General features: G+C 49.3%; 1 protein-coding gene across 1 annotated transcript in view; it reads right to left on the bottom strand.

Moving 5' to 3' along the window:
• Positions 1–20,940, bottom strand: part of EXO1 (exonuclease 1) — a 237,624-nt gene that overhangs the window by 152,313 nt on the left and 64,371 nt on the right. The window contains exons 4-5 of the mRNA XM_086927581.1: positions 20,444–20,567; positions 15,917–16,054 (exon numbers count right to left, since the gene is read on the bottom strand). Of these exons, the coding sequence (XP_086783707.1) occupies positions 15,917–16,054; positions 20,444–20,567 (262 nt within the window). The remainder of the gene's footprint in view (positions 1–15,916; positions 16,055–20,443; positions 20,568–20,940) is intronic.

The raw sequence follows: 20,940 nt of genomic DNA, 5'->3' as shown, positions 1-20,940 counted from the left end.
CTGAGCCTTAAATATGCTATACTCTACCCTGCCTGGCTACGGGTCAAGGTTAATGGGACACCTTGCATCTCCGGCACCCCAGCAGGGGCGATCTACTTTTGCAAACAATTTACCTCCAAGTCTTCCTCTACTAGGCAGATTACGCCGGAGCGTACTGGATCACAGACTCATACCCATCAGCCCCCTTAGGTCCGAACTGGCCTGCAATACTTGGCTCTCACTCAACTGGCTTTCTTCTACTTCTCTCCTGCGGAGTGCCTAAGACACTGCTTTGTTCATCATTGGCTTCCTACCACTTTAACCTTACATCTATTGTATGTATGCGGTTGATTCTTCCTTTCCATTTCAGATATCTCTAAATAAGACAGCAAACACCTTGCCGAGCCGTCTCCACTCCCCCATGGTGAACACTGCATTATCCTTATTATGATTGTTTAGTTCATGGTTGCTCTTTTTCGGGGCTCACTGGATTTTTTTTTTTATCTAGTATGTGTGGGGGGTAGGGGAAGTTCCACTACGGTTTTCCCTTTGTGATTCATTGCACATCAAATACACCATGTACTAACTCTCAACTTGGCAATGTTCTCCATACAAATGTGTCCTCTGTGCCATCTTATGCAGGGCCTGGGAACGTGATAGACATTACCTTCCTCACATGGAACATATGCAGCATCAATATTCCCCGCAAGGACAAACAGGCCCTTTCATATCTTTCCCGTCATGGGGCTGAAATAGCCTTTCTTCAGGAAAACAAATCTCTCACCTAATGATACTCAATCATATGAAACTGCTTGGGGAGCGCACTATTCCCGTGAAGTCTACACCCTCATCCATAATAGAGTCCCCTTCTCCCTCCATAAAAGCCACTGAGACCCATACGGCCGCTATTTGATTCTACATGGAACTCTTGCTGACAAACGTGTTCTATTGTTCAACATATACGCCCAGAAACACCGACGATCCAGAATTCTTTCAGGAGTAATATGCTCATAAGGGACATGAAGATGCCGACCTTTTCATTCTGGAAGGTGATTTCAACATGGTGCAACACTCTAACATTGACTCCACCAGCACCCAGCTGAGTGGTAAGCACCGATCGTGGGAAGTACTTTAACAAAATATAGACACTTATGTTTTACAGGATATCTGGTGTGCTCAATACCGATCCACACCGAGTTACACCACATTCTCAGCTCCTTGTGATATTTGGACGTGGCTAGATTATTGGCTCCACTCCGCTAATGGACCACAGAGGTCAAACCATTATCCTGCGAATGCGGTCAGATCATAGGCCTGTTCTCCTTACTCTACAGATCCGCTACGGATATGGGTCGGAGCGCACCTGACTGTTTCATGGCAATGCTCTGCTCAGACCAGTCTTCCATAGCGAACTTCACGATTCCATTGTCAAATAGTTTGCACTGAACTCTGGCAGGGTTTTGACTTGGGAGGTTCTCTGGGAGGGCTATAAAGCATATATCCGCGCACATGGATATCCTGTGTACTATCCGCTCCCAGTAACAGCATACTGAGACAGACCTACGTGAAATAGTCCTAGCCGCGACCATGGCGATCCCCAACTGCATCGCAGCGCTGGATTACTGAATGAATTTCGGACATGGCTTATGGGGAGCTCACATTTTTTGGGAAACACACTAGGGCAATGCTATGCTGAGGGGGAGTGCCCTGGCCGCACCCGTGCACAAGTACTCCACCCCAATCATCTAGGTAGCTATGTCACGGAATTGCACACGGCCTCTGGACCCTCTTTTTTTGGTTGTTAAGTCAAGTCAAGTCAAGTCAAATGATTTGTATAGCGCGCTACATACCCAGAGGGTCTCAAGGCGCTTGAGGAAGGGTGGGAATTACTTGTCGAATATCCAGGTTTTAAGTTGCTTTCTGAATGTTAGGTGGTTCTGAGTGAGGCGAAGGTGAGTGGGAAGTGAGTTCCAGGTTTTAGCTGCCAGGTAGGAGAAGGATCTGCCTCCCATGGTGGTTTTGTTGATGCGAGGTACAGTTGCAAGGGCTTGGTTGGAGGATCGTAGCTGGCGGGAGGGGGTGTAGAAGGAAAGTCGTGAGTTGAGGCATTCGGGTCCAAGTTCGTAGAGTGCTTTGTGTGCGTGGGTTAGGAGGCGGAAAGTAATCCTCTTGTTAACGGGGAGCCAGTGGAGGTTTTTCAGGTGTCCAGAGATGTGGTCTTTACGCGGGATGTCTAGTATGAGTCTGGCTGAGGCGTTCTGGATGCGTTGGAGTTTTTTCTGGAGTTTTGCGGTGGTACCGGCGTATAGGGTGTTTCCGTAGTCCAGGCGGCTCGTGACCAGTGCGTGGGTGACCGTTTTTCTAGTTTCGGTGGGGATCCAGCGAAATGTTTTTTTGAGCATGCGAAGAATATTGAAGCAAGATGATGAGACGGCGTTGACTTGTCTGTTCATAGAGAGTGAGGAGTCCAGGATGACACCTAAGTTCCGTCCGTGGTCCGTCGGGATGGGTGCTTTTCCAAGGGCCTCTGGCCACCAAGAGTCATCCCAGGCGGAGGGGGAGGTACCTAGGATAAGGACTTCTGTTTTGTCTGAGTTCAGTTTTAGACGGCTGTACTTCATCCACTCGGCTACTTCTTTCATTCCTTCATGTAGGTTGGTTTTGGCGGTGTTAGGGTCTTTGGTGAGTGATAGTATCAGTTGAGTGTCTTCAGCGTAGGAGATGATGTTGAGGTTGTGTTGGCGTGCGATGGCCGCGAGGGGGCTCATGTATACGTTGAAGAGGGTGGGGCTGAGTGAAGATCCTTGTGGCACGCCGCAGATGACTTCGGTAGCTTCTGATTTGAATGGTGGAAGGCGGACTCTCTGAGTTCTTCCGGCAAGGAACGAGGTGATCCATTCCAGTGCTTTTCCTTGGATTCCGATGTTTCTGAGGCATTGTATTAAGGTGCTATGACAAACTGTGTCAAAGGCTGCGGAGAGGTCGAGGAGGATGAGGGCGACTGTGTCTCCGTTGTCTAGCAGAGTTCGAATGTCGTCTGTTGCTGCGATGAGTGCGGTCTCAGTGCTGTGTTTGGCTCGGAAGCCGGACTGTGAGGAGTCGAGGGATTTGTTGGTTTCAAGGAAGGCGGCAAGCTGGTTGTTGACAGCTTTCTCAATGACTTTGGCCGGGAATGGAAGGAGCGAGTTGGGGCGGTAGTTTTTGAGTTTGGTGGGGTCAGCTGTGGGTTTCTTCAGAAGGGTGCTGAGTTCGGCATGTTTCCAGCTTTCCGGGAAGGTGGCAGAGTTGAGGGAGCAGTTGATGACGTCTCGGAGGTGCGGTGCTATAATGGAGTCTGCTTTGTTGAAGATGTGGTGAGGGCATGGGTCTGTGGGGGATCCTGAGTGGATAGAGTTCATCAGGCGGATGGTGTACTCAGTGGAGATTGGGTTCCAGTCGTTGAGGATGTTCAAGGGGGGTGGGGGTCCTGCAGAGGGTTGGGTGGGTTGGTCTTTGGGTCGGTTGTCGAAGCTGTTGTGGATGTCTGCGATCTTGTTGTGGAAGAATGAGGCTAGGGAGTTGCAGAGGGCTTGAGAGGGGGTGATGTCGTTGGAGTTGGCTGAGGGGTTGGTAAATTCCTTGACGATGTTGAATAATTCCTTGCTGTTGTGGGCGTTGTTATCTAGTCGGTCCTTGAAAGCGGCTTTCTTGGCGTTCCGGATCAGTTGGTGGTGTATACGGGTGGCGTTTTTGAAGGCGTCCTTGGTGCTGGTGTTTGGGTCTTTTTTCCAGGCCTTCTCAAGGGAGCGACAGAGTTTCTCAGATTTCTTAAGATCATCGTTGAACCAGGAGGCCTTCTTGCTGCCTAGTTTGATTTGACGTTTTTTCAACGGTGCTAGGATGTCGGCGCTGTTGGATAGCCATTGGGTGAGGTTAATGGCTGCTTGGTCGGGGTTTGAGGAGTGGGCGGGGGGGTTTTGAAGAAGCGATGAGGAGATCTGGTCAATGGTGATTTTGTTCCAGTTTCTTCGCAGAGTGGGTTGAGGATGGTTGTTGGTTGTGGTCTTATTGTAGGTAAAGTGAACGCAGCTGTGGTCCGTCCAAAGGAGAGCTGTGGTGTGGCTCTGGCTGAGTTCAGACGCGATTATGAAAATCTTCCTATATTCTGCATGCCGGACGACGTGCTAGAGATCCCATCACACCTAGCAGAAATCTCATGGTGTGGCTAACAGATGGCCAACAATTCCTTAGCGAGGCCGATCTCCTGTGAAGAGGACACGCAAGCGATCAACGCCCAAGATGGGTCCAAGGCCCCTGGCCTTGATGGCACGACAGGAACTTTCTGTAAAGTTTTCAAACAACAACTTGTTAAACATCTCTTAGTTAGGTATACAGAATCTCTGGAGGCTGGCGTTTTGCCAGCCATACTGCGCGAAGCAGAACTCCTCCTGAAGCCGGACACAGACCCTCACTTAAGCACCTCCTACCGCCCCCTTTCCCTCCTTAATCTGGACAGTAAGATATTGACCAAGGTTCTCGCTATCCCTGCTGATGGAGCAGATTATATGTCCTGTTCAGTCTGGTTTCATTCCCCACAGCTCCACCTCCCTTAATTTATACTTCATTTTTGAGGTGCTCAACAAGATCTCCCCCACAACACCTGCCATAGTTGCCCTACTTGACGCCGAATAGGTGTTTGACTCCTTGGAGTGAGCCTTCTTGAAAGCAACTTTAATCAAACTGGGACTCGACCCCCATGTTCATCTCCCTGATCATGTTCTTATATTCTAGTCCAGTGGCATGCCTGTGAGTCAAAGGCTTCCTAAAGGATGTACTGCCTATCACAAGGGGGACTAGGCAGGGCTGTCCTCTATCTTCGCTCCATCATCGTACTGGATCCCTTAGTCCATCCCCTTCAGGAGCGCCACATGCACAGAGTCTCGTTCTCTCATGGCCCCTCCTACTTTTCCTGTAAGCAGATGACATTCTGCTATTCATTTATCATTCATTAGATAACATCCCTCCTCCTATTCAGGAAATAACCCGATACTGTGGCCTCTCTGGACTCCAAATTAACTGGACTAAATCTGTACTTTTCCCCCTTACAGACGTCTCCCGCCCCTTCTCCGCGGTTTATTCCCTAACTTGGGCTGCTTATAGCACCAAGTACCTCGGTATCCATCTCCACTGAAACAGAGATCAGATAATCCGCTCAACAATGGTCCCAAAATCGATGCCCTTAAAACTCAAGTGGAGCGTTGGATAAAACTTCCCCTGTCCATGGTTGGACGAGCAGTAATATTAAAAATGGTGGTTCTCCCATATTTTCTGTATCTTTCCTTGAATGTCCCTATCCTGGTCACACAGAATTTCTTCAGCACCCTACGTAATCTCTTAACACACCTCATTTAGAACGGGCGGCGCCACCACATCCGATGGGATACCTAGTTACTCTTCCTTATGACCAAGGCGGTTTCGGGGTCCCAGACCTCCACCTCTATATTGCAGCCAATGCCATTATGCACATCGCTGGTACCACCCTGACACCTGCCTCCCAAACCTAAAACCCAAGAGGGACCAGCGGTGGGACCTTCCATACTCTTCAAATCTACCAAACGGCCTTCCAATAGACTCCATGGATGTTCAAACCATTTCCACAACATGCTGGGCCAGGCAGAAACTCTGACGGGTATTAGGCGGTGGCCCCGCTACTCTCCCACAGTTACTCTAGCTAACCACCCCTGGCTACCACTCACTCGTGAAAAACTAGTACAACACACCCTCCAAAGCCATGCTCTCCATACCATGGATGGCTATGTCCTGACACATGCCGATGATAGCCGTTTTCAGATTGCATTTTACATGGACCACTTCATGCATCAGCGACTGCATAACACTAAGCTCCCTTCTTCCCTCTACTCCCTGGCCCTGGGTGACTTCCCTCCGCTCATGCTTGTCATCTCGGACGCTGATGGAGATGGGCTGGTTTCCAGGTTATACTGACTCTGCACTGTCATGAAGCCTGACACAACTGCTCATGTCCGGGAGGCTTGGAGTGTAGAACTGGGATCCCCACTCACAGACAAAATGTGGTCCTACTATTGTTCACAAACCCAATGTATTTCAGTCAATAACTGACCTAAATTGCTCCATTTAAAATTTCTACGCCTGGGATCTGACCAATGTTCCAAATGTTCAGGCGCGAACGCAGATGCACACTTAACATAGACCTGCCCACAGATTTGCTTTTACTGAACATCTATCTCTTCCCACATCTCAGCCATGACCAAAGTAGCCGTTACACCAGACACCCTCTTAGCACTTCTAGGCTACACTATCCATATTCCTAAGTCTGCTCACTGACTTGTGTCAATGGCTCTTCTGCTTGTCAAGCGCAAGATCGAGGTGCATTGGGTTAGTTTTTTTGTGTTTTAACATTTGTGTGTGTCTCTGCCTGGTTGTGGATTGACTGTCTGGATTTAAATGGGATATGATCTGGGGAATGTCTTGACCCAGGTGAGATGGGGAGACAGCAACAGGCTGACGTGCATCTTGAGTGTAGGGGGGAGGAGTAACCCCTGGAGGGGAAGAGGCCTGGGCTGCCGCCATAAAACAACAGCTCCATCTCCTGCTGAGTGATTGAGGATCCAGACCCCCACTAATCAAAGGTAGAAGGTGCCACTGGCAGGGAGACATCCAGAACGGGTTTGAACAGGGGTCAGTGCCCCTCTGAACACAAAGACTTTAAAGACATTTAGGGGTAGAACTAGCTGAAGCCCCTGAACATTGGATTGATCAAGACTGAAAAGGATTGAAACTACTTCGTAGTCAAGAGGAACCTCTGCCAAGGAAGAAACAGCTGAAGAGACGGAAGGAAAGGACTGACCCTTGCTGTGTGTTCTGGGGCTGGTCTGCAGTTTGCTATTTAACCAAGGAGGGGCTAAGGGACTCTGCTTTGTGCTGTGTCCCCCTGCTTGAAAGGACTTTGCAGTGAGCTGTGTCCTGAAGTAACTTGTCCCCAAGGGACCGAGGAGAGCTGGCTCCCTGTTGTGGAAACTCAGTAACATAAAAGTTTCCAGAGGTCAGGCGTGTCCAAGATGGCGACGGAGTAAGACATGTCTGTGTGTCTCTCCGGCGCCGAGAAATTTCCAAGCCTTGAATTAGCTTCCCCACGGGACTTCAGCCGCCTCATCTCACACAAATTGTGCCCGGGAGTGTGCCTGGTCGGTTTGAGCGCCTTACCTTCACGCTCGAGCCCTCCCGGAACTGCGACTGCCGGTGCGGCCTGCCTGGCGAAATTGGAGGCTACCGCTGGACCCCCCTGTGGAGGATTCCGGAGCGCTGAGGTCGATCCTGGAGGGGAAAGGAGAGAGCCTGAGGGGTCCGCTTCCCACCCCTGCGGAGCATCATCGGCGGCCCGGCTCCGGAAGACTGCTCCGGTGGAGCAAGGACTGATACACCCGGGCCGGAGGTGAGAGCTTTGAAGTGCGGCCGCGCCGGGGACCTGTCGCGGGATCGGGGCTCCCGATTCAGTCGAGCCCGGGGATCTCCGGCCTGTGCGGGCCTCCTCTTTTGCGGTCCTGGGAGTGGAGTTTGCAGAGGGGCGAGACGACCGAGGCCAGTACAGTGTCGGCCTCCCCCCCCTCCCGATCTCACACGGACAGCTCTGGTCCCCCGGCCTTCGCCCCTGCATGCCTGGAGGGGGGGCCCTGGGGTCGCGGGGACGCCCGAGTAGGCCGCGACTCAACAGCCCGGGTCCGCCTGGCGGAGGAGCACATTGGGCCCCGCATCTCTTGCCGCTACAACTTCCGGCTTACCGGGGCTAACTCTGGTCATCGTGCACAGTGGAGTATCCTTCCCCGGCGGCCCTGCACACCGCGGATTGCGCCTGTGACACAGACTGCAGCTGGCACAGCCTCAGGCCTAACGGAGCCAGCGCTGCCCTCCGGGCTACTTGATGAAGAGTCCTCCAGCGTCGTGGGTGAGCTGGGCCCTTGCATGGCGCATCCTAGAGGGGGCGGCTGATGGTGGGCTGCTGACCGCACACACTGAATGGGTGCCCTGGTGAAACCTGCTCGGTGCTGATCCCCCGACGAGGCCTACATAATAAAGGAGCGGCACCTCAGGGTAGCTACACAGCCCAGGTTGAGGGACAGGGCTGCTGACGGTCTGAGGCACCAAGCTACCACCTTGCGGGGTCAATCCCTGGATCTTGATCACAAGGAGCGATCATCTACTCTGTGGGCCCCGGCGTCACACCATGGCGGGCAGGCAGCATAAGGACAAACCTGCCAAAGAAGGGCTGAGCAAGGGAGTACCATCGTCGTCATCGCGGGGACCCAGTAAGTCACTCCCGCGGAATGATGATGAGGCCCCGGCCACCATGGCCTTTATGGTCGAACTCTTTCAAGCCATGAAGGAAGACATTTCGTAACTACGCTCTCAGCTGGCATCGGATCTCCGTGAAGTGAGGAGGGACATGGACGGAATTGGGGAGCGAGTGGCCACCTTGGAGGAGCACGATCTGGGCCTGGCAGAAGACGTGCACCAACTCCAACAAGACGTCCTTCGGCTCACGGAACAGAACCTAGATCTCCAGGCCCATGCTGAGGATTTAGAGAACCGGTCTCACCGGAATAATATCAGGATCCGAGCGGTGCCGTGGGTGGGAGAAGGCAAGAACCTCAGAGAATACGTACAAGCCCTCTTCCAGTTTGTCCTGAGTGATGAGGAGCCCCAGGAGATCCGCATGGACAGGGTCCACAGAGTCGGGCTACCTAGAGGACCGAAGGCACCACCTCCCGATATCCTGGTTTGTATACATGACTTCCAACTAAAAGAATGGATACTAAGAAAAGCACGAGACTTTGACCCCTTGCGTTTTCGCGACCATCAGCCCCAGCTGTTCCACGATTTGGCGGCCTTGACCCTGCAGACGCGGCGGGACTTTCGCCCTGTTACCAATTTCCTTAGGGACCAGAAGGTAGTCTATTCCTGGGGTCACCCCTTTCGCCTTATCTTTCGCTGGCAGAACAAATTAGTCCAGGTCAGATCCCTCAAGGCTGCCATGGAAATCCTTGGTTTGGACGATTCTACAGCGACACCCAAGAGCGGCGCTTCACCATCGAGAAGACGACAACGCTCCCCGGCATGGCAGAGAATGGGCAATGCGGCGGCTCCGGGGAGACCGGATATCTCCGCCAGCCCATAGGAGAGGGGGGCTGCGGTGGCCTCTGTGGCGCTGGTCACGGACGCTGTATCACAGGACGGCCCTCTCACTGAGTGAGCCTGTGGGGCAGAACCGAGTGCGTCGGAGAGACATCTCTTCACCAGGTATTGAGAACACAATATGGTAATCCTGGAGACACGCTCCCCTAGTAGGTTCGTGAGGGACCCCCACTGCCTATTTGGTTCCCAGAGACCCTTTTTCTAGGCCTTTATGCCATTTTATTTTGCGTTGCTTGGCTAGGCCGGCTGGTCTTTGGGGCAGGGAGGAGGGGAGGGGGGGTCTGTTGGGGTTGGGGGGGGTAGGGGAGGGGAGGGTGGGTAGTGGTGGTAGCTTGGGGGGGGGGGGGAAGAGTTGATATTTCCTTTGCAATTGAGACAAGGCATGTATGGAGACACAGAGCGATTGAATGAGACAAGTTGGGAGGATGTTCCTTATGCACGGATCGCACTCCCCTGGAGGGCACAGTCGGTTGGGATTTGTGGGGGCTGGCTGGGGGGGTGGGAGGCTGGATGGCCCCGTAGGCTTCTATAGATTGCACAACATGTCTCCGCAACTAGGATGCCGCTCACTTTAGGGACTTGGAACGTGAAGGGGCTGAACTCTCCCCAAAAGCGCCAGAAGATCTGGAAGTACATACTTGACCACCACTTAGATGTGGTGGGGCTGCAGGAAACTCATTTGACTAGGCGGGACGACTCCCACCTCAAGCATAAACAATTCTCCCTCATATATAGGTCCTCAGCCCCCGCGAAGCATAGGGGGGTGGCCCTCATGTTCCGGGCGTGCCTGCACTTCCAGCCCACTGGAGTGCTCAATGACAAGGAGGGGCGCTGGATGGTGGTCAAGGGGGTGCTACGTGGTAGGCTTTGCTCATTTCTGGTCCTCTATGCTCCTAATGTGGGTCAGAACGGGTTCATACAGGGTCTGCTAAAGACAGTCCTAGACTTTGTGGAGGGGCCTCTAATTGTAATGGGGGATTTTAACCTAGTTTGGCATAGGGATATGGACAGCACACATCACCAGAGATCTGACACCGGCTTGTTCTCCACTGAAACGCAGCGATTGATTCCGGACATGGGGTTGGTTGACGGGTGGCGTTCCCTGTACCCGCACACCAAGGATTTTACTTTCTTCTCGCATGTCCACCGTTCCTACTCTTGTCTGGACCATTTCTTCCTTAGCCAATCTCTCCGGGGGGATCTGCGCGATGCCAAGATTTTCCCTTTATCGGTCTCGGATCATAGCTTGCTGGCTATCTGCCTCCGTTGGGAAACGGTCGATATCACCTGCCGTAGATGGTACTTACCTGCCTCTTTGGCTCGAGATACATCCTCCTGCCAAGCGTTGCGGAAATCTATTTCCAATTTTTTTTACCTTAACGCTATAGGCGACAGGTCGATATATAACATGTGGGACGCTTTCAAAGCTTCTATACGTGGCAGCTGTATAGCACTTAATGCAGCCCTCAACAAATTAAGAAGGAAAGAACGGGAACAATTGGAAGAAGAACTCTCTTCGCTTGAACTTGCCCACAAGCAGAATCCCTCCCGGCGGGCGGTGCGGCAGTTGACAGCGGTTAGGGGGAAACTTAGAGCTCACTATAATAATAGAGCGGAGCTCACGCTGCTGAAATTGCGGCACCTCTCGTACTCCCAAGGGAACAAGGTGGGGAAACATCTGGCCCGCCAACTCCGTGACAAGAGGGAAAAAGAATATATTAGGGGGAATACGAGACGCTATGGGGACCCTCATCCACCATGATGGTACCAAGGCGGGGCTCTTTGGCAATTTCTATGAAGAACTCTACGCCGGGGACGCCCCTAATGCCAGGGCACAGGAGGAATACCTGAGGGCGCTCCCGCTCCCCAGGTGTCGGCGGAGTGGAACAACCAGCTCGTCGCCCCCTTCACCAGGGAGGAAGTCCTAGCGGCCATCAAGGCCCTGAAGCCTCATAAGGCCCTGGGGTCAGACGGTTTTACCGCGACCTTTTACAAAACTTTTGCCTCGGAACGAAGCGATTTCCTGGTACGACTTTTTAATTGCATGGCAGAAGAAGGCGTGTCCTCTGGGTCCATGGCTGAAGCGATAATCTCGGTTATCCCCAAGCCTGGGAAAGACCCGTCGTCGTGCTCATCGTACAGGCCGATTGCCCTGCTCAACCTGGACGCCAAGCTTTACTCGTCCATACTTGCAGGCAGGCTGAATGTCTTGATGCCGGCACTTATCCACCCGGATCAGTCCGGCTTCATTAAGGGCTGCCAAACCGATGATAACACTAGACGGGTGGTACATCTCATCGAGAAAGCTACAGGTTCAAGATCCCTGCCGTCTTGGTGGGCCTCGACGCTGAAAAAGCATTCAACAGGGTGGATTGGGGCTTCCTGTTTCGGACCTTGAAGTCCTTCGGTTTCTCTCCCAAATTCTTGACGATGCTCGAGGCCAACTTCAGCGCTCCCCCATCTAGAGTGGTTATCAACGGCCACGTGTCAGCACCCTTCCCACATTCACGGGGCACTCGTCAGGGTTGCCCCCTCTCCCCCCTACTTTTTGCCTTAAGTATAGAGCCACTGGCGGTAGCAGTGCGACAGGACCCAGACATTCTGGGCCTTCCCTTCACTGGGGAATCACACAAAATCACTCTGTTTGCGGATGATGTCCTACTTTCCCTCTCGGACCCCGCTCATTCACTACCCCACGTCCAAGACGCCTTACTGCGCTTTGAAGGTGTGGCAGGCTTTAAGACCAACTACGGGAAATCCTTTGTCCTCAACCTCACTCTGCCCCCAGCGGAAGTGACACGTCTCCAAACTCTCACGGACTTAACGTGGACTCACACCTCTATACAATATTTGGGGATCCAACCTGACTCCCAAGATCGAGAAGCTCTACCCAGCTAACTTTCCCCCACTGCTCTCGTCCATTCAGAAGACCCTGGCTCGGTGGAAACCGATGTTCATATCCTGGCTGGGGCGCATACACGCGATCAAGATGACCCTTCTCCCTAAGCTCTTATACCTCTTTCAAGCTTTACCCATTACCCCCGATGGGGAATTCTTCCGGCGGGTTAAAACGCAGATGCTTCGCTTCATCTGGCTGAGTGGGCGAGCTCGGTTCTCCTATGCTACCCTGCGCCATTCGAGGAGGGAGGGGAGGACAGGCCTTCCCGACATGCACTTGTATTACAAGGCAGCACAACTCCGTATATTGGTGGAATGGACCCAGCGGGAGTCGGAAAAGCATTGGCTACACATGGATAGAGGCGTGGCGGGGAGGACGATCTGGGACCTGGCATGGAAACCCAAAAGCGACAGACCCAAGAACGCCTACATCAGCACCCCCACAAGCACCACACTCAAGGTCTGGGACTCGATCTCTGGTGATGACCGTTGGACGGCATTCCCTTCCCCTTTCACTCCTATACATTTTAACCCAGCCTTTCTGCCGGCTGTCATTGAGGGCCCCTTTGACAGATGGAGGGAGGGAGGATGCCTAGCTCTTACACACCTTTTCCATGTCTCTGCGCCTCTCACATTTGATAACTGCATGCGGGACTACGGTGTCCAACAAACCGAGAGGTACCATCACACCCAGCTTTTACATTGAGCATTATCCCCCCCGGTGAGAGATGCAGCCACCAGACCACTGACACCTTTTGAGTCCTTCCTCTCAAGGACCTCTACCATGCGGGGGACGATCTCCTTCCTTTATAACCTACTTTTATCAACTACTATGTCCCCTAGACCCCGGTACATGTCCATGTGGGAGGGAGTGCTTGGTCGAGACATCTCTGAGGTGGAGTGGTCCCATCTGTGGATTGATGTAGCGAAACACAAACACTCGATAGATCTACGGGAGGCACACCTCAAAACGATAATGGAATGGTATCTTTACCCAGCCAAGCTGCGACGGATTTTTCCGACCTCCTCAATAGATGCTGGAGGGGTTGTGGCTTGCTGGGGGACTTCCGCCACATTTGGTGGGACTGCCCCATCATTCGGCCTTACTGGGCAGAAATGTTATCCCACATTAAAGAGATACTGGGCTATCCGATAGAGGAATCGATGGCTCACATATTGCTGGGCCTTCGAGATCCGGGGCTCGAACACCAAACTAAGGCTGACAAGAGGATAATGTGGCTCTGTGTGGGGGCAGCTAAACTTACCCTAGCAGCGGCTTGGAAGCAGAAAGATGCCCCGGTGCTTTCCCTCTGGCATGCAAGACTGTGGAAGTTGCTGAGTGTGGAGAGAATGGCGGACATATTCCGAGATGATTTTAAAAACTTTGCATTTCGTTGGGGCCCCCTGGTTCAGTTCCTTTCCAAGGGTCTTCCTTCCGCAGTCTGTCCGCCCAGTGTGCGAGCGCTCCACTTGTTCCAGCTGTGATTATCATCTTTTTAGATTAGTCCTTCCGATACAACTCACTACCACCACTGGGGAGGGGGAAGGGTGAGGGGGGGGGGGTTATGTTCTTTGTTTGAGCCGAGTCCCATCGCTATGATCTAGTGGAGCTTCCCTCAACAGGGGTTGTCGAACTTTTCTACAAGCTTCAGTGCTTATCATCGCTCCTCAGCCTTTCCACGATACAGTCAACATTCCCTACCGAGTGGAAGGCCTAGACGCGCCAACACAGCTCCCCGGATGATAAAGACTTCTTTGAGCTGGCTATGTGACATTGCTCCGGGATAAGGGGTCCTCTTTTCACCTTGCTTTCGTAATGCCCCCTGCGTGGGAAGTTGTGCGGGACTGTCGCATGTTTTCCTTTGTCTTTATTTATCAATAAAAACACGTTTGGCAAAAAAAGTTTCCAGAGGTGTCTCAGCGATGCTGTGTGCATGTGCTTTTTGCAGCCTTATTGCCCTGTGATTGTGGGCACCTGGAGTCCAAGTGAGTCTCAGTGACACTGTGTACATGTGCTTTGTGCAGCCTGAGACCTTCGTGAGGATTGCCCTGTGATTGTGTACACACGAATCTCAAGTGAGTCTCAGCGACGCTGTGTGCGTGTGCCCTGTTGCAGCTTGAGACCAGCGTCATTGCCATCAGCCCGGACCGGCATCCCCAGAGGAGCTGTGCTGCCGGTCCGAGCCCGTCTTTGCCAACGAGGGACGTGCCTGATTCTTGCATTACGAACTGCATAGGATTGCATTAGGACTGAATTGGATCATCTAGAATAGCTCATTAGTACTGCAAGAACCTACAACGGCTTGCTGGCCTAATCACCTGCCAGGTGAAAGATTATAAATACGCATATGTTGGAATTTTATCGTGTGGTTTCATCGTATATATTTGTATATAAACATATACTTATTTTTTTGTGAAACTCGTGTGGAGTCCATTTGTGGTGTCATCATTGGGTTCCTGAGAGCGGGGTTGGAAATACTTTACACATTTGCCTTGGAGATAAGCCTGGCTGCTCGTGCCCAGCTACGAAGGGGGGGGGGGAGCGTGAATTATCTGAGAAGGTGTACTTCTTTTTCCTGACTTAAAAGCAAAGGTCCCTATTTGGCCTCAGGTAAATACCACAGCCAACTGGAGACCCCCGGTTCTAATAATGCTGATATTGAAAGAAATGGTAATCCAACAAAATGCACTACTCTGACTAATCGTTATGATAGCCAGGCATGATATTCTACAACTATTGATTCTGCAAAACTGCAGCAAAGATGAAATTCAACAGGGGTCCAACAGGAACACAAACTAGCTTGTGTCGCACCTTAGAGCGCGAGACAATTTGCATGGAGTTCTTTCCCTTAGGTATGGGGGAGGGTATGAGGACAATGTCACTTCTTTGCTCATATGCATTATGTTCTCTATGGTTTTGCACATGCTGCTCTACAGAATGATACGTTGGATCAGTTTCCGAGTAAGGAAACATCCATCATTTTGCGGCATAATCCCTCTGCACAAGAACAACTGCACACCAGCCTCAATCAACTGCCATAGAGCCACTCGTCAAAGTTCTTTCCCTCCTACCACAAATACAGGTATGCATGTCATATGACACAAGTTCACAGTCAATAACATACTGAAAAAAACAGATAATCAACACAAGCTCCCTAGCATCCTTTCAGATCACGTAGAGATGTAATAGCACCAACCATTCTACCCTTGCCACGACCTCTCAACTTCTCACTGCACCCTTAGTGTCGGGGAATGTCTAACATCACTATCTCAACACTTCATCCATCTGAAAGTAGACAACAACTCAATAGAACGGTCTTAAAAGTCTGACTTGTTTTAATTGATTGATGTTCTACTTGGCAATGTTTGCTTCGGAAATCTTGATTCTAAACTATTAAAAAAATGATGGTAGGGAAGGCCAAATACATTTCCTGTCTCACTCCACTAGTTATCATTATAAACCATTAAGAACAGGTCACAATTTAAATATTGGCACGCACATTTAAGTCTTTAATTTTTTCAGCAGCATTCACTACAAACAATGAGTGGACTTAGTTGCCTAACCATTAAGACAAAATCGGAAATTGGTAGCCTTAATGTTTGTTGATAATTGTATTTATAAATAAACGGGTGCCAATGATTAATAGGCTTAGTATGCTGGAACATCAGATCAGTTAACAGGATTAGAAATTAGGTACACTGTGGGCCTGCCACTCATCAGGCCACTTCCTGACTGGTAAGGACATTCTAGTGGATGAATCAAATCAATAAGGTGCAGAGAACAATGAAAATGTCCAAGTCATGTTTTTTTTTTTTTAAGACACCCACATACCTTCTTACATCCAAATGCTAGAAGATCAGAGTCCTCTGTAATTATTGCTTGTGCTATGCCCGTCTTATTAAGATACGCCAGCTGAGCATCTGCTTCGTAAGGAGCAACAATACAATCAACTCCATGTTTCCGAGCAGCCTACAAAGAACAATAATTGATTACACAGTAATTTGTAAGTAGGATTCATCTACACACATGCACAACCATACTTTCTCCATAAAGTCAGCATAAATAAGAAATGTTTGCCAAAACACATTTTTTTTCAAAACAAGAACATTTTGAACAAATCTTGCCCTCCCTCAAATGGAGCATTCCATGTTCTACTTCATTCCAGCTAAAAGCCAATACCTATCAAGAATAGTCTATCATATGAGTTACCTGATGCAGGGAAGTGAGAAAAATCTATCCTAAAGTGCTTCCAACTCCAGGGTTCCACCAATCCTAACTCTGCCTACCAACGGACACACTTCTTCAAGAAAACCATTGTGTGACTCATTTTCTGACCAGTTCTATCCCTCACGTTGCCCAGGACCACGTTGTAGACCTGGACAGAGTGTTTAAGGAACTGCGCCTGGTCTTGGATCATGGAATAAACCATTGCCTGGGAGACTGACCTGCCTTTAAGCAGTCCGTTCAAGAACAACCATTGTCACGCCCCATCTGTGTACGTATTATGAATAGAGAATCGCAAATGTGTCACTATTAATAACCCTAAACCTATGGGCTTGGTCTTAGCGAATGTAAAGTGCTCGATACCCTTGCCTCCATGTTTCTTCAAACATTTATTAAAAAAGATGAGTTTCCTGTATGAAACATATCTCACCTCAGCCTTTTAAGACCGAGGGAACATTAGTTTTTAATTGGGTGTGTTTTGCCCTCCAGAATTAAAAAAAATGCATGATAGATTTTTATTTATGAATGTACCTTCTTAAACTTGTAAACAGACTACGACCCTCAATATTGGAGCGTGGAACTGGTCCTCCCTACTCCCAGTCTTCGCACCAATTTTAGAGAGGTCACTGGCCATACCACTGCCTCCCAAAACTCTACTGCCCCAAGTAGGTAATTAACGCTGCAATTAGCCCCCTAACACTGTCACTGAGAACTTACAAACACCCTTCCTGGACACCACAGCGGCCAACAGCTCCATCCAGTATTTAGCTTGTGCCCTTCCTCCCCATTCTCGCTGCCCTCCGTTTCAAGTGAACAAAGGCATTGAGCATTGTCCTGTCTATAGCCAACAGTCACACAGGACACCACCTGGCGGTTTTGCCTAGTCAGGGGTTTGCCGTAGATCAACTACTCTGAGGTGGTCGAGAAATATATTGAGCTCCCTTGTCATGCCAGTTCTTGTCGATTTGTAATCTCTCAGTAGCTTCAAAATAGTTCTCCGCCTCTCTCTGTATCCTCTGGTGCATTACTCAAGGTAATTTCTCTTTTGTGGCATTTTCCAAAGAAAAAATGTATCCAATATAATGAGGATATTCTTTGTTTCAGTCAAGGATTTTCTTTTGTATTCCTGGCCCTGCTAGTGGAAACTTAGTTGGAAGGGATTACCCCACTCATAGGCTATGCCTTGCTACCGAAGAAGTCCGTCATCTGCCGCTGCTTACAGCACTGGGGCTTCTACTCCGGGAGTGTATAAAAGTGAATTTTTCAGCTACCTTTCTGATTTCTACGGGTTGTGCTTAAGAAGCAGTTCCTTGACTGACTAATCATTCTTCCTACTGGCACCCGCCATTATAGCAATCTTCCAGAGAAGAGATTATTCTGGTGTCCCTTTCTATCAAATGGATTTGGAATTTCACACAAGTCTATCCTGTGACTGTTGGTGAGGTGGCTTTTTCTAGGGCTTACCCTACTCTCACTCAACACACTCTCAGAACCCAGGGGCCATTAATCACCCCTCATGTGCAACCTTGCTGCCTTCCTTGGTGGGCTACGACCTGCCAACAAACTCTGCAGTTAATGGGGTGAGATAGGCCCTAATCCTTGGATAGCCCCTGATCCTTGGATAGCCCCCCTCAGCAGAGGAGTTTCCTACGTCTTTGGCCCTGGTCTTATTCCTTTTTGCTCACAAGCTGGTTATGGCACCTAAATTCTTACTGTTCCTCCCAGGCCCCCTGTTGAACGGTGTCTTGTGGCCTCTTTGAGATATGTTAGCTGCTTGGAAACACAGTGAGCCGGCTCCCCATCACCCCACATGTACTTTACATGTACTTTGCACACTGACCCATGGGAGTTCTGCCTCCTCAGTCACCCCTGAATTTTAGGAGTTCTTCTTTCCCACTTACTCCTCTTGGGAAGGCCTCTGCACTGGGACAGCTCAGACTGCACCCGAGCACATGATGCTTGCGTTCTCAGGGAATGTAGCCTGGTCAGAGCAGGTCTTGGGTGGTGCTGTTGTCATCCTGTGGTGTGTATTGTAATCCTCTGGTTGTTTATGCTTAGGGTCTCTTTCCCACTGAGTCTGGATGCATTTCGAGCTAGTGAAGCATTAAGTCTGATGCTGCACCAAATCTAGCATCAGCCAACTCCTACAGCAGCAATTCAACATTTAGGCTTCACTCTCTAAGAGAGGGCTCACCAGCTTATCCCAGATTACCCCCTGATCACAGCTTCAACCAGAAGGGTTCCACGGCTTGCACCTTTCGTTGCCCCAAACCTCCAAACACTGTTCCTGCCGCTCTCGGAGTGGAGATGCAGTTGGCTCTACGGAGGCCGTGGCAGCAAAAAGGAAACATGCCTCTTAGCTATCTGCCATCTTGGCCACACCCCTTTGCACAATTTTTAAGCAAATGATATACAGCTGATATGAAGTTATTCCAATAGTTCAAGTCCTTTGCTTCTCGGGGAACACTCCCCTGACGTGTTGTGAGAGGTCTTTCAATTCTTAAGGAGTCACTGAAAAGCATTGCTCATCTTCGGAAGTTGTCTACCAGCCCTGCTGATTTAAAGATTTTTTATTTTTTCCTCCTCAAAGTCTTTTTACGATTACCCACTAGGCCACAGTGGTTTCAATAGGAAAAAAAACAACAAAATGCTTTAAACAAAGGAACCTAACAGCAGCCGTAGGAGTTAGGTTTTTCCAGACTGTGAGTCCAAAGTGGTTATTAAACATCACAAAGATAAGTCAGGGCTGTATATTAAATCCAAAATCAGTATTGTCAAATATCATGACTGCGACACTACATTACGTTCTCCACAGATAGCAGAAGAAACTCTGGCACAAGGCAGTTGCATCATATCTTCTGTTAGAGCGTTCGCCCTGGTCTCAGTCTGGATTCACTTAAAAAAAAAAGGTTACCTTATTATAAAAGTACTTTTTCATCTAGCTGCTAAGATTAATATTTCAGGTCATAATCAGTCGAAGAGTTAGGACTCCTTGTGGCTTAACGGCCCAGTGTTTCAAGCAGGTAACTCATTTCTGTAACAGGGGCTTGTTTCTGGATCCAAAAGGAAATCATACTCCTGCCCCATTTATGACATAAACACAGAGAAAATTGGATATCAACTGCATTGTTTGCTGCACAATATAGTCAACTATACTGTCAGTTTTATTGTGAATAGATATACACACACTATTTTTGTCTAGTTATTGTTTTATCTCTGAAGTGTTATATTGATTTTACTTTCGAAAAATAGACTGTGGCCTTCAGTGATACCTAGGGAAACAAACATTGAGCCATTTAGAATTAACTGAATTCTAATTGTCGCAATACCAAGTAAATAAAAGCACCTTAATCAGAAAAGAATTGCCCGAATAACTAACCCCCCCCCCCCCCCTTGCCCCACCCCAACTCTCAAAAATAGAAATAGGCAGGGTAAGCAAGTGAACAGAGACGGCTGCAACTGGGGAGCACAGAAGTGCAAAGGAGCTAGGCGGTGTATTATTTTTATTTTAGAACGGAAAAAAGGCAACCACCATAAATAACATTTACATCTGATTGGGAGGGGTTTGGAGAAGGGACATCAATGAGAGTGCGGGCAGGAAAGAACCAAACAGGGGACAGCAAGGTAACACATGCACTTCCATGTTGAATCTTGGAAGGATAAAAGTCATCCAAGGGACAAACACAAGAAGGAAAGCCATCCAATATGAAGCAAGCAAATGAGAGTGGCAGTGGTAAGCGATAAGGGCTGACTTTAAGCCCACTCTTAGTTTTGTACAAGAGAGGTCTTTTCCAAAAAAAGAGCAACAAGCTTTCTGAAAGCAAGACCTAAAAAGACGATTTGTAAATGTTTCTCCAAGAACAGTGCAGGCTGACATGCATCACTGTTTACCGTGAGACAATTTGAACAAAAAAATATATATATATATTTGAGGAAACCTAAAAGGAATTTGATGATTTTCTATTCCAGCTGTCCGAATACCTAAAACTAGACTACCTGGGGCAGAATAAAACTGTTCCCAGAACTTGGATTAGTCTCATGAAATGATGTTCACCAACTCAAAGACTTTGATTTCTAGGCTCTGGACCGACCCAGTCTGGATTTAAAACATTCAAACCTATAAAAAGTACTTGCTTTTATCACTTCAAGGGCCATCGCAGGTGTTACGTTGACGCAGCGTGTAAAGCACTCTCTGGCTTCAGAAAGCTTTCCCTCACGAAGCAGCTGCTTCCCCTTCTGTAAATTTATTTGCCTTCTCCTGCAAGTCAATAAAGAAAACATAAGTGCCTAGTCATTGTAAGACTAACCTTACTTTCCCATGACCAACAAACAAACTTGTGGTAAAGCGCTTCACTTCTGCGAATCACACTTTTTTTCTAAACTTGAAGCGACTCTCAACAGTAGGTGTTGCTGCTTTTTCTTGAATCTGCTATTAACTAGTGCATAGACATTTCACCATATAAAATCTCACTCCTTGCATGCCCTCAAATGCTCCTGCCCTGCATCTGAAATTTCTAACCTAAAATGAGTAATTTAATTCCACACAAGTGTCTACTTCTACAATATGCTTCTGGGCCCATATCTCACCAGTTTTTCTTTCTCACTTCTAGCATCCTGTCTGCTGCTCAACT

The sequence above is a fragment of the Lissotriton vulgaris genome, chromosome 6 (assembly GCF_964263255.1).
Source record: "Lissotriton vulgaris chromosome 6, aLisVul1.2, whole genome shotgun sequence".
In the NCBI taxonomy this organism is placed as follows: Eukaryota; Metazoa; Chordata; class Amphibia; order Caudata; family Salamandridae; genus Lissotriton; species Lissotriton vulgaris.
This window is presented reverse-complemented; position numbering and strand designations above follow the sequence as displayed.